At 41.0% G+C, this 14317-nt stretch overlaps 1 protein-coding gene across 1 annotated transcript in view; it reads right to left on the reverse strand.

The window, feature by feature from the left end:
* adamts6 (ADAM metallopeptidase with thrombospondin type 1 motif, 6) overlaps positions 1-12768 on the reverse strand; it is a 65563-nt gene extending 52795 nt beyond the window's left edge. Inside the window, exons 1-7 of the mRNA XM_028602616.1 lie at positions 12584-12768; positions 10371-10788; positions 9883-10271; positions 6926-7100; positions 6065-6288; positions 5034-5117; positions 3762-3907 (exon numbers count right to left, since the gene is read on the reverse strand). Of these exons, the coding sequence (XP_028458417.1) occupies positions 3762-3907; positions 5034-5117; positions 6065-6288; positions 6926-7100; positions 9883-10271; positions 10371-10470 (1118 nt within the window). The 5' untranslated portion in view covers positions 10471-10788; positions 12584-12768. The remainder of the gene's footprint in view (positions 1-3761; positions 3908-5033; positions 5118-6064; positions 6289-6925; positions 7101-9882; positions 10272-10370; positions 10789-12583) is intronic.
* Positions 12769-14317: the final 1549 nt, after the last annotated feature.

Below are 14317 nucleotides of genomic sequence, written 5' to 3' on the forward strand. Positions count from 1 at the left end.
ATTAAATTAACTTATTAACATGTACAGTATTTTCTTCCACTGGCTCTTTGCCATCCCATTCTTTCCATGTTTAATCACACAGTCTGGCCTGATATAATTTCAACCATTAGCATAACAATAGCATATAATGAAGTCATGACAAGTTTGGTTCTAGAAAACACCTGGTTCACTCCTCCATTTATAGCATTTAGCCTTTAGGAAAATTTCACTTAGCTAGCACACAGTGCTTAGACGTGAATGGGAGTAAAGTGAAATGCTTAGCTCATGCCGTGTCCCTACTGTTAACCCCTGTAACTCATCTACAGGTTATCCAATAGATCGGAAGGGGGGGGGAGGCCAGAACACTCTGAGCCACATCATACATTTCAAATGAATGATCCAATCATTCCAGAAGCTTTTAATCTATTAAAACCAAGGGCACAGCAAATTTAATTTCATTCTCCTTCCCCTCTCTCCCTCCCCTCACTCTCCCCATAAACTCCTCTTCCCCCCCTTTTCCTTCTCCCTCTCTCTCTCTCTGTCTCCCTCCCTCCCAGTGGAGCAGCTCCAAACCAAAGAGGTACAATCGTGACCTCATTTTAGGACGTCTGTTTGTTTTGATTTTTCCCCCTAATTTCCCTCAGTGTCTTTTTTTAACGTGACAGGCCACAATCCAAACAAGGCGGTCTCAAAATGCTATCTGACGCAAAGGCTGCCCGAAGAAGCAACAGTCCGACGGAGGGCGCATTAATGATGAAGGGTGGATAATTTCAATGAAAAGGTTTTGTGTGTCCCGCAGGAGATCCACATTGATCAGCGAAGGCGAATAGTAGTGGTAGAAGATACTGATTCTGACTACAGGGAAGATGTCTGCTTCCTGTGAGCCTGGTTATAACAACAGACAGTGAAGGCCTCAGACCTTATGATAATATGATGATAAGTGTAATAGTAATTATATTCAATTGAGTGTTGAGATGAAGTTGGAATTAGCTTCATATGTGTAGGAGGAATACATTATACTCATAGTCTCACTTCAGTAAATACTTGTCAAAAGAGATATATAGTAAGAGCAACTATTATTAAAACAAAATAATCATAACATTATATTTTTAGGGGTTCAACGCACCAAGGAGATCGTCGGCCATCGGTCAAAGTTAGGCCGACTGTGAGCTCTAGTTTTTGCGGTACGTCGCGCACCGTCGCTACTTGTCGGCCTTCGACTGCCTTTTTTCGGCCAATTTAACATGTTGAATCGCCGTCGGGGCTGTTGGTGAGAGGAATCCCACTGATGGGCTATTCAGTTTAAGCGAATTAGTGCACGAGAAGAAAAACAGTAATGAGTAAAACAAGCAAATTACTGTTGAGAAGGCACACGCAGAAGGCTCCTCTCCTTTTTTCATCTTAATCTCATTTGATCAATCCAATACACAAAAAGCTGTTGGATTATGGATAAATCTGAAGATGATTTCCTTTATTAATCAGGCATCACAGTTTCCCTATAGCGCGAGTATCATTTATTTTGTCCGACCAACACCCTAAAACCTAAAGATATATTCAGTTTACAATGACTTAGAAGAGAGAAAATCTGCAAACCCTTACATTAGAGCAGCTGGAGCCAGAGAACGTTTGGTGTTTTTGCTTGACAAATGATCAATTAATGGAGTAATTGTTTCAAATCTACCTCAATCACTTATCCAAAAATGAAGAAAAAAACCCTCCAAAACCATCAATTAAATAAGTGTCCTTTGAGCTTAGCGCTGCGTCAACCACCTTAAAAACCATACTGGACCCTTTTTAGGTGCATTCCACCACTGCAAGGAATGTCTGATTGCTCCTCCAGACATGGTGGTTAATGAGGGCTTCCTACCATCAGCTATTTATACTATCTCCAATGTTAGCATCTCTGAGCTCAGCTGGTTCCTCCTCCGCACAGCTTATTATCTCATTATCTCTCGCCCGTTTGCCTTGTTTTGACTCAGTATTCACCAATATGTCACCATATGGAACCGCTGCTATAAAATTGGTACCATAAAATAAAATAATTTATAACTTGGACTAAGAGTCTACAATACTGTAACGTTACTTAGGGCTACTTAGGAGGACGGCACTTTAGCTAAATGCTAATGTCATAAAGCTAACACGCTGATGTTTAGCATGTAAAATGTTTGCCATGTTCGCCATCTTAGTTTAGTGTGTTAGCATGCTAACATTTGCTAATTAGTAGGCCTACTACACAAAATGTACAGTTTTGCAGGTACAAACAAAAATTTTGATCTGATTTTCTTTATTTATTTTTTTGACCATTTTAGCTCATTCATTTTTACAGTTTTGCGAGGTCCTTCCAGCACCGAGCAAAGCCTTTAAAGCAGGACACTTAGATTTTACAGCACATTTACCATACAGTTTGGTCTCATTGTTCTCTTTAATTCCTTATTCTTCTTTAATTGTGTTTCCAGCAGCGGCAGGAATCTGTTTATAGGAAACAAGGTCTGATAAACCACTAGCTTACCAGCACCAAATGGCACACAAAGTTAGCAACTAGATAGTGAAGAAAGTGGAACATATATCAAGCTAGTTGTTGGAGACTAAAACAGAGCTAAAAGAAGAGAATTGTACACTTACATTTGACAGGTGGCCAGCAACACACCTCCACTGGGATTATAATGTTGCCTGCTAGATATGTAACTAAATTTACATTTGTTTGCTAGTACGTTAACTATAACGTTAGCTATAACAACTTGATACGGCTTGTTTAGCCGCTATTCTGCCTAGTGGTCTAGTGGTCACAAATCGATTCATGCAGCTCTAAATTCTGTCATAGAACTGGTAAAATTACAGGTAGCATAATGTATCTGCAGCTCTAAACTGCTGCGACTATTAATTTCCTTTGCTTGCATGTTTACTATGCAGCTCTCATTTGTGGATTATCCGCAGGCTGCTAAACATGACTGGGTACGTTTGTGAGTTTATGAGACACAATGAGATGTTTGGCATCTAAAAACAATTAGAATAGAGTTCATCATCTATCACAGAGATAAACTCGATGACCTTTTTGCATCTCAGACTCTACTGAGTTGCTGGTTGCTGTCGGTGCTAAACTAGCTAAAGCTAAAACCTCCAATAAAAACAGGAGCCAAAGAAGCAGGAGAACATCAACTGACAGACAACAAGCAAGCGCACATTAATGATAGAAAGGCTGTTTTTTACAAAGCCCAGAAAGTCAAAAAGCTTGGCTTTAGCCCATGTCCATCACAGAACGTCATCCTCTCTCTAGACAAAACCAGTGGGGGGAATATACACAGTATATACTTCAGTTGCTAGGTTGTGTGGCCAAAACAGTTCTGGCAACAATGAAGCCTATTCCAGGTAATGACAGAGTTTTGCTTTTTTATGGTAACACCCCTGACATAAATTGCAGTGTGACAGGTACAGTAAGTCTAAACACAGCACATTTAGTTTCCCCCGCTGAGGTATTTAGTCCCATCAGCTTTTACATTTACAGGTAAAGTTTGTGCACAAGAACTGGACATTTAGTGGTTTAAGTACGGAAGCTGCTGGCCACCTCAAACAGCTCCAGTCTGAAGCTGAACCGTGACTCAACTGCTTTTAACAGCACAGAAAATAACCTGCAACCTATTTGCTCAAAATGAGAAGATAAGCGCTACTTTCTCTGTAACAACTGAAACTCTTACTCTTTAAAGTACATGAATCCATGCTGGATCACAAACTGGCGACTGAGCAAAATTGTGGTCCATTCCCCGTAGATGCGAGCTCAAACTTACCGGGTGATTAGGACAGCGTTGTCATGGTGAGCCATCCCGTTTTCAGGAATGCTGTTGCCGTCGCTGTGATGAGACAGAATGGATTTTTGCCACTTACAGAAACTGTCCAGAGACTTGTCAGCATGGTGGTTGATCTCCAGGTTAGGCTGCAAAAGAAAACACAACACACATGCAAAACAGTGCAACATGATACTGTATTCATATATGACGCGTCTAGTCGTACTCGTATCGTATTATGTCATATCAGAAGTTCTGTTATATTGTGTCGTATCGTATTGTGACGTATCAATCAAGTTGTGTCTTATTGTATCATGTCATTTTGAATCATGTATTGCGTAATGTCGTATCAAATCATATCGTATACTGTACCGTATTCCATTGAACTTGAAAAGATGCTTTTCATTAATTATTTGGAGGCGTACTGTACTGGGATCAGAGGGAGGTTTAGAGGACCAGTTGTTGGAAAAGCGGAAAAAAAATTATTTGATTTAAGAGAAGATGCAGGAGGAGTTAGATAAGTCAAAGAACGAGTAGAACAAGTACTTGTGATTATTAGAAAAAGCAGGAGACATGGAAAGAAAACTAGCTAGGAGAAGAAGAAGTTGAGGAAGTTGTAGCAGAGTCTGCAAAATGCATCTACTTCCATGAAAATAATGGGTTCAACTAAAGGAAACCATTGCAACGCCAGCCGATGATACAGTGCCGATTTCAGCTGATTGATTACAACACAATACTGAAGAACTCAACAGCCCATCAGTGAGTCACTTTCACCATAAAGTAATTGTTTTGTAATCTGTGTGTTCTAATATACTTCCTTCCATTTGGATCAAAGTGTAGCTCCACTTTACATGAAAACGTTTTTTGGACCTGATGCTACGTAAAGAGCGGCTCTGATCCCTTTAGAAAAAAAACAGATGCTAGGACGGCGCTCTGTTTCTCCCATCACACATACATACACATGTACAGTGCATGTAAAAATCTTCAATCGAGGCTCCCTGAGGGAAGATGCCTGAGCACATCTTTCATCTGAAGTGGTGGCCATATGGTGAATAGTCTCTCTTGTCTCTGCTCTTCAACCACTTAAAATACTGCAGCTCACTCACACCGAGCGTATCAGTTATACACTCACTACAGGTGAAGGTACAGACACTAAAAAAGCTCACGGTGATAATAACTGTGATACTACTGAATGGATGATTCAAAGTAAGTGACATGAATGAGAAAAACAGCACAACAGACAAGACGTCAGGGTAGAAAGGGAGTTTTTCTTACCTGATCTTCAGTCAGCACAATCAACCGGGTCACAATAATGTTCACAACATTTCCTAGACTGGCATCACGGTAAAGTTTGGCAACCTGACCTCCAGAAAAGAAGAAAAGACACAAAGTCAGACAAATTGTGTCCATATGTCACAACATCTCATCTAATCACCAATCAGGCACTGTACCACATACATTACTGTAGTATACACAGTGGTGGAAGAAGCATTTGGATAATTTAGCTAAGTAAAAGTACTAATACACACTTTGAAAATACTCCACTACAAGTAAAAGTCCTGCACTCAAAACCTTACTGAAGTATAAGTATGTATCAGCATAAAGTAAGGGTCAGTGTTTTATTATTTTATCTGATGTTTCTGGACTAATATTCCCGCTGCATTAATGTGTATGTTGCATTTTACTTCTGTATATGTTTAAGATTATGCTCATTCTAACTCCTTTATATACTTGTGCTGTTGTATAGTTTAATCTACAGCAATGGATATTCATATCCTATAAGATAATTATATGTTTGTAGCGTCGCTGTCCTGTGAGAACCACGTATCTCTAAAAAGTTTTTAAACTTTTCATGGTGTCAGAAAAACAGCCCTGCTTTCAGCTTTGTGACGATGCATTTTCCAGCTGATCCAAGAGTCTTTTTTAAAGACTTTATTTAGCTTTAGGAAATAGGAGAATTTCCTCAACACATGAAGGAAAACTTCAGCCTTCACTTTATCACAAATATTCAACATCAACACATCTGGAGATACGCGGTTGTCACTGGACAAAAGTAACTAAAGCTGTCAGACAAATGTGGTGGAGTAGAAGTATAAAGTTGCATAAAATGGAAATACTCAAGAAAAGTACAAGTCCCCTAAATTTGTACTTAAGTAAAGTACTTGAGTAAATGCACTTAGTTACATTCCAACACTGGATATCCCATTAATTAAACTGGCAACAACGGAGAAATTGTAGATTCAACTGGTGAGGTAGACAATAAGAACAATATGACCAACATGACCAAAAAATAGGATCAAACTTACAATATTCATTACAGACAAGATGTAGTGCTCAATGTCTTTGCGTCCGTGGTAACCGACCATCATTTTATCAGCAACCACAAGCGTTTCCACAAAGCGCTCGGTGCTGACCGAGCGCCTCTGTCTGCGTGCGCCGCTTGAGTGCTCGCTGTCGTTTCGGGGTCCGGGGGACAAGTGGACAGGGGAAGGGGTGCTCAACGGGCAAGGTGCGCTGCTTTTAATGAGGTCTGTGAACGGCAGGAAGACAAAGCAAAGTTATAGTGAATTATGAACTTCAAAATGATGACCCATTTATCTGTTTGAGAGAGAGCTGGTTTGTGTATGGTAGATGCGCGTAGGTAATCTGCCACTTTGAACCTTGCAGCTAAAGCCTTTGCTTTAAGACCCAGATGCTCTGGGAAAAGAAGTTAAAAGATGGTACATGTTAGGGCATGCAAGCTTCCTGGCGATGACAGCCTTTGCTGTTTCTTATAAGACCTTGGCCCAAATACCTAAATATCCACCTGGTTCTTTTTCCAATTCGTCATATCGCAGCAGACACCGCGTTTGCTCAGAGTTGATTGAATCTTACAATCTGAACGTGATTGTTGGTTCTATAAATAGGATTTGTGCTCCTATAAAAGTCAGAGCCAGGAACTCTTTATGCACTGAAGGGCCTTTTTATGAAAGCTGAAACGAGAGTCTTTCTTACAGGTTGAAAGGTGTCCAGGCCAGGAGTAACTATAGCACACAAGAGGCCCGGTCATGTCTACCAGAACCTGGGCCTAGAACCAAACCAGCACTTCCTCTAACCTTCTATGTATAGTTATTCCTTTACGTCAGTTCCACCCACACAGAGTCCAACCCAGATGGAGGTTCACCAACCTGAAATGCCACAGCTGAACTCCTGGCTATGTTCTTGTGGTGAGGGAATGGCAGACATTTTATAAATAACATGTTGCTGTGCTTCTTCCAGGTTCCATTCACCGGAGGTGGTGGAGGATATGTTCTTTAATGGCTCTATCAAATACTGTTCCTCATCTGTTGTTATAACACCATGCTTGTTGGGGAGAGAAAACCAGTGAAAGAAACAAGGTTACAAACACAATCAAACATTGACGACAAATGCAGAAATTTTAACATTAATGCAGATAAAAAAACAACTTCCATGATTTGTATTTCTAACTATTTTGTATTCATTCTATTAAAGGTGCACTCCTCCTCTATTACCCAGGGCAGTTCAGTTCAACTGTGTGTTCAGACAGAATGCAAAGACAATTTTAGAGGTGACACAATTGCATACAAAGTCAATAGAAAGACGCCATTAGACACAAATCCACCCAAGGTAGCGCAAATTGACGCAAAGACCGCTTGCATGACTTGGAAGTGTTTTGGATCGAGTGTAAATTTCACACTTACGTTGGATTTTATACACGTGCTTCCTGAACATTCAGAGACAAGAGGAAAAAGGAGAGAGACGGGAGGGAAATAACAGCAAGAACTGTAGTTTCTCACCAGTAACTCCTCAATAAACACAAAGGGTCCATTTTTGCAAATGACGTGCGGAAAAAAATTGCTGTAGAATTCTGTGGCTCTAGTGGAAATTCTCTGCTGTCTGAAAACTTGAGCTGAGATAACCCTGGTGACATCATCAGAAATAACCCTGATGATGTCATCCGGGTAATCTTAGCTCGGGCCTGGAGAATTTATAGTTTTACAGAAAGCTTTCGTCGCAAACTGGGGACGTAGAGCTGGATATGGAAAAATACATTGGCAGAGACAGTCTGACGAAAGATGTCATTGAGTTGCATTATGGGAAATGAAGGATCCGGCGCTTTTGAATACTAGGGACTAAAAGTCATAAAACCTCAGTCTTTGCTGCTTCAGTTTTTTCTTTATTGTGTCCCTTGCAAGTCTCCCAACTTGTGGAAGGGCAATGCTTAACAACGTTAAAGTAATAATCTCGAAGATTTTCACTTCAATAAATGTCTGTTAGGTCACTATCTATCGCCGAATGAGCTAACACAATGGTGATTGAGCCTAAGGCCCATTGAACAAAAGCCCTTGCATTTGCAGTATAACAAACTGGGAGTCTGTGGCGATAGGAAAAATCAAAGGTGGTGCACAGTCACTGACATGTTTTCCATCACGCAGCAGTCATTGGTCCGCCAGAGAGGGTAGGCGGAGCTAACACAACAGCGCTCTAGAAATTCCCTCACGTTGGAAGCGGCGTACTGTTGTTATCCGGTCTCTGCTAGCATTGCGAGTAAAAGGCAACTATGGCCGTACAAACAAAGAAAACAGCAATGGCTACAGATGTTGAAACTTCAAAAACAAGTGAAAGTGAGATCCAAATTACCACTTGTCGCCATAGGTGCTGCCAAAGAGAACAAAACCGATATCTTCCAGATTGTAACTTTAAAGGAATACGCCACCGTTTGTTGAAATAGGGCTTATCACGGTCTACCCTGGCTGTAGATAGGTGGGCCAACGCATTTTTTTGTCTCAGTGCAAGTAATTAGGTTGTTTTTTTTTTGTCTTTTGTTGGCTCACTTTTACTCACAACATGCTAACCGGCAACATAGGATTCCATTCACTACCCTAAGCTAACTAGCGGCGGTGCTGCCGGTGTTGCACCGGACTAAAACAATGCGTGCACAAAAAATGCGTTGGCCCACCTATCTACAGCTAGGGGAGACCGTGATAAGCCCTATTTCAACAAATTGTGGCGTATCCCTTTAAATAACCAACATATTCCCTCATGTAACCTCCTCTCCCCAATGGTGTCATGTTTTAGCACATACAACACATTAGTTTCTAGTCTGCAGTCAAACTGAAGTACCCCAAACAATCAATTACATCCAGACCAACATTAAAAGCATGGCTCTCTGCCATTTAACACCCCCTGTGGAGCATAAACAGAGAGAAGTCTTTAAAAATGAGTTTGTAATAAACTCTAACTTGCCTCTGTAAAACCTACAATGAAAGCAATTAATCACACCAGCACAGAGAAACACATTCGATTTGGGGTTTTAATAGTGTGTGATGTCAAGATCTCAAACTGTCCAGACAGCTGATTACATTAAAGCACAGACACAGTTTTGTCCATTTTTGGTGCTGTTAGAAAAAAGAGCAAACACTAATTCAATTTATGATACTCTGTCGGCCTTGCCAACACATTTGGCTACATGTTTTCTGCACATGATTACATTTGCCAATAATAAGCAGAGCCTTTTTGTTCCTTCTTTAGAGTTATTCTGAACCAAGCAGGGATAACAGCTATTAAAACGTCTTCCAATTTCTTGATTAGTAAAGAGAAGCTGGACAGTCACAAAGTCTGTGGATAGAAGCCTGAGGGATTAAACGCTTAGACAGGATAATTAGATGCCTTGTTAGTGCTGTTCAGTTTTGTTTTAGAACACAGCACATGGCGTAATAGTTGTGATTTAAACACATCATTTAACAGATCACAAAAAGGACCAACTAGAGAAACGTGATCGCTTTAAAACTGTGAGGACAAAGCGTGATGTTGAACGCGCAAATGGAACAAAAAGCCCTGATGCGTATCACTAACAGATCACCGAGATGATTTTTCTCCACGAGCATCACCTCGCTCCAAGCTGCCTGCAGACTCAGTGTGCCAAGTGGACGGAAGCCAAGATTCTGTTAAGCAAACTACAATTGCTCTAATCCTTTGGTGCTGCCTCTGAAAGATTGGCTGACATGAGATCAGCCCAAGCTAGGCAAATATTAGTTACCTGGCATTAGTGTCGGGGGGTTTGTTTGAGGACAGCGGTGTGAACTCCGGTCACTTGGAATAATAACAATACCTCTGTACTCACCAGGCCCTTGCAGTTGCTGAGTGCCACTCTGGTCGTGCTGTGCTGATTTTGCAAGAATCCGACATAGTGACAGTTATCTACCACGTTATGACGCCACTCCATTCCTTCTTTGCCCCAGTACTCCACTGTAAACTGTTTTGACACCAGGTGGGGGCTGAGCGTCAGGTTTAAGTGAAAGTGCTTTCCGTAGGCTGACAATCTGTAGAACAGCCGCGACTCTGGGGGGTCCGGGTGTAACGCAGGCAGCTGTCCCATCAAGGGGTCCGCCGCGCCCCGTCGCCGGCGGCCCGGCCGGTGGTGCTTCACAGTGTAGCTCAGGAACTCTCCGCTCTCATCCACCCGTACCGGGACAGTCAGCTGGTAGTGCTGAAGGTAGGACAGGAACTCCTCTTTTACAGGAGAAAGAAGACAAGAAGAGAAAAAGAATTTGATTGTGAACATACAAGAGAAGTGCTACGATCTACCTGTCCACCTGTCATACATCGTACCTTGAGAGTTGTGTGAAAGTCTGTTGATGCTTTGGAATTCAGAAGCAGCCATCACCACCAGGCTCAGTGTCCAAGTCAGCGTCTTCCACAAAAGTTCCATAATTCAGGGAAAGGTGTGACATGGGGTGCAGGGTAGAGGGTGCTACAAACGGGTTAGAAGCACGCGATCGGTCCGATGCCACACCATAACAAGTCCATGGTTTGTCTCCTTCACTTGAATGTTCTCGTCGTGCTCGAAGGCTCATCCAGGTCTCAGATTTCTCCTGAAGGCGAATGCGTCCACATCTCACCGACCTCTGAATTCATGTGAGCAGCTTGCAGAAAACACCGTAATCCATCAGACACAGTCCCACTCAGGTGTAACTCCAAACAGGATGCTTTATATCGGAAACTTGTCTTGACCGATCCATCTGCATTCCTGTGAAGGAAATCCATCAGAGGTTAAATAAGCCACCATCTTGCTTCATCAGATCGGTGTCTGTCATCGCGCTAAAACGATTAGTCAGTTAATCGAGAAATTAATGTGTAGCTTTTCAAATAATCAATTGCTCATTTGAGTAATTTTTTTTTTTTTAAAGCAAAAGCTTTCCATTATCACAAGTGTGAGGATGTGCTGTTTGTGGTTGGTTTATCTTATTTCAAATGGAATATCTTTGGATTTTGGACAGTTGGTTGGTTTAAAAAAAAGCTATGTGAAGTTGCATTTTCTACTATTTTCTGACGTTTTACAAATGATTCATTAATGAATTGGCAGATGAAAAAAAGAGTGAAACTTCTTATTAACGATGAATCCTCAGATGACTTTCTCTCAAACAATCAATCGTTTGGTCAACAAAATGTCACAAAATAATGACAGATTAGGATTCCCCTGAGTCCAGAATAGCCTCTTTAAAGTCCTTCTTTGATCTGATCAACAGTCCAAAACCCAAAGATTGACTTTAAATGAGATAAACCAACAACAAGCATATCCTCACATTTTATGATGCTGGGGCCAGAACAAGTTGGACTGAAACGATTAATCAACTATCTGTTGATCAACAAATCGATTAATTATTTAATCGTTGCAGCTTTTATACAAATAGACATGGTAAAGAGGTAAATGAATGGAAATCTAACACAAAGTTAAATATTGTATAATTAAGGTGTATAGTTTGTTTGGGTTCATGGCTCTGACCTAAAACGTGATTCAACTTGAACACTTTGACAGGATGGACCAACAACTGATTTTAGCCACAGTTGTGCCACTGCACTTGCTAGAAAAAATTCCTTTATTGCCATTGCATTTACATACAATGAGATTCAGGTGCACTACCTGAGACGGTCAAAAATATCCTTTAAACATACGTTAAATACATTAAATATACCTATCCAAAACATCTCACGTTCACACACATGCAACTCACATAGGCCTACACAATGTCAACAAGTGCATGTTAAAAGGTCAGAAACATTATTAATTCAACATTCATATACCAGAGTGACAGTTTCATGACTAATGGCCTTAAAACGAGCGTAATAGCCGCATTAAAAGGGAGGCATACATCTTCAAACAGCGCCAACGGTGCTGACTAGTCGACATGATATCATTTAGTGCAGATTGTGGTTTTACTCACTGACGCGCTTCACGGCAGCGTGCGCAAACTAGACTACTATAAACACACGTCAGCGGGTCCAGGTGAGAGGAGGCTGATGTCCAATGAAAGTGACCGGGCTCCAAACACAGATGACAAGCCTTTGGAGAGGATTTCTGGGTGTATTTCTTCCGGCTCTAGTCCTCCAGACAGACAGCGCTACTTTCTTGGCCACTCTGGCCCAGACAGTTGGCGGCCGGCCCGCGTGCATTACGCCGGTACATGAAATACAACCCTCCATGCGCGTCTGCAAATCAAAAATAATAACCTGACATCGCTTTGAATCGTATTAGAGTTGTGGCAACAACAACAAAAAAAGGCTTCAAGAAGTGGCATTAGTTATTTCGAACAGGCAGACTGCAGATGTGAACCTGTTAACATGTAGATCCAGTGCGTAAAATGTTTTTTTTTTTTTACGCAAAAACTCTGTGAACTCGCAGTGCCAAAATGAGCAGTAGGCTACTGCTGAATGCCGCTTCCCTGAGAGCATTCAAATGCTCACACGAATCTGCTCCGACAAAAAAAAAAAAAACTACGGGAAAGATATCGCCAACAAGACGGGGAGAGTGAACAGATAGTTACCATGCTCATCTTCATTGTCAGCTCCGGTCCAACTGTGCAGGGAGAGCTCAGGACAAAAGGCTTCTGCAGCTCTGAAGTTCCGCACACAACCCTCTGTTCCTCTCCTCTCTTCATCTCCTTTTGGGTTCTGCCATCCTCTACAACTGCAGTGAGAGTCTCCCCTTTCAAACCGTATCTCAGAACAGACAGTCACACACACGCGCACACACACACACACACACACACACACACACACACACACACACAAAAGGAGCTATTCTGCACACACACACACACAAAAAAGGAGCTATTCTGCTTTTCAAAGTCTTGGATTTCCTCCAGGAGAAGGGTCTATTTTCAGCCTATCTGTCGTCTTTATAATCTCTAGACTTTGTGATCTTGGTGGTGGCTCAGAGTGGCTTAAAAAGTGAGCTGAGGTTGCAGAGGGTGTCCTGCCACCTCAGAGAGACCGTCACAGCACACTGCTTTTGAGAAAAGTGCATGAAAACAGCAGCAGCAGTTGGCTTGGAGCTGCTCCTCCTCACTACATTGCAGAGACCGGGTATGTCCCAGTCCCGGACAGCTTCAAATTGGCAGCTTTTTCAGGGGAGGGGGTGACGTCAGTGCAGATGTGCCTCTCTTCCATCAGCTGTGCGCATGTCTATCAGTGCTGCCCTGAAATAACACTAACTCACATAAAAAACCTCAGCTCTGTGAAGAATATACCCCTCATAAAGAAAGAGGAGGGGTTTAACACTCAGATCATTCACTTGAGTAAAAGCAGCAATACCCCATTATAAGTTAGAGAACACAGGTTGTATTTACTTAGGTCAAATTAACAACAAAGTGAGAAAAGTGACTAAGTACATGTACTCAAGTAGTGTACTTTTTAATGAATTTCCATTTTCTGCTACTTTATACTTCTACTTCCCTCCATTTCAAAGGGAAACATATTGTACTTTTTAACTCCATTACATTTACATTACAATTTTAAATAATAATAAAAAACATAATGAGTTTAACACATTGCTTAAGATTAAACTAGTGGATCCCAACCTTTTGGACTAGCAGTAGTGGAGAAACTGTTACAAGTAATTACAACTGCAATTACTGAATATAGTAGCCTTTTAGGCTGATGCTGGTCAAGGTGGAGCTGATTTGAACTCCTTTATATACGGTTGGGTAGTTTAATCTATAACGATGCATCATATTCTGGAAGATCATCATCATGTTTTAGAAGTAAAATCGTAAGTTGTAACTATATTTGTCACAAATAATATAGTGGAGTAAAAATATGTAGTTAAGTAGAAGTATAAAGTTGCATAAAATGGAAATACAAGTACCTCAAATTTAAAATGGAGTAAAGTACTTGAGTATATGTACTTACTTTGCACTGACATACTTAAAAAGTAAAAGTAGCTCCACCTGGAGCAGCTACAACAGTAAAATCCTGCTCTAACATTGATGCTTTTGTATTAACAATGTGTTAATGTCATATATAATAATATATCGAAAATGAGTACTTTTACTCTTGATACATTAGGTACATTCTGCTTCTTTACTGGTAAGTAGGATTTTGAATGCAGGACATTTACTTGTACTTTACTCTGGTAGTTTATACTTTTTCTCAACTAAAGGATCGGAGCTCTTCTTCCATCAGTGAACAAAATATACTTGAAGTAAGAAAAGTAAAAGAAAAAAACAATGCAATTGTGTAGGCGGTACTTTAATGTTGCAGTTAATGGAGAAAAACAG

This window comes from Perca flavescens, chromosome 16 (assembly GCF_004354835.1).
Source record: "Perca flavescens isolate YP-PL-M2 chromosome 16, PFLA_1.0, whole genome shotgun sequence".
Classification (NCBI taxonomy): Eukaryota; Metazoa; Chordata; class Actinopteri; order Perciformes; family Percidae; genus Perca; species Perca flavescens.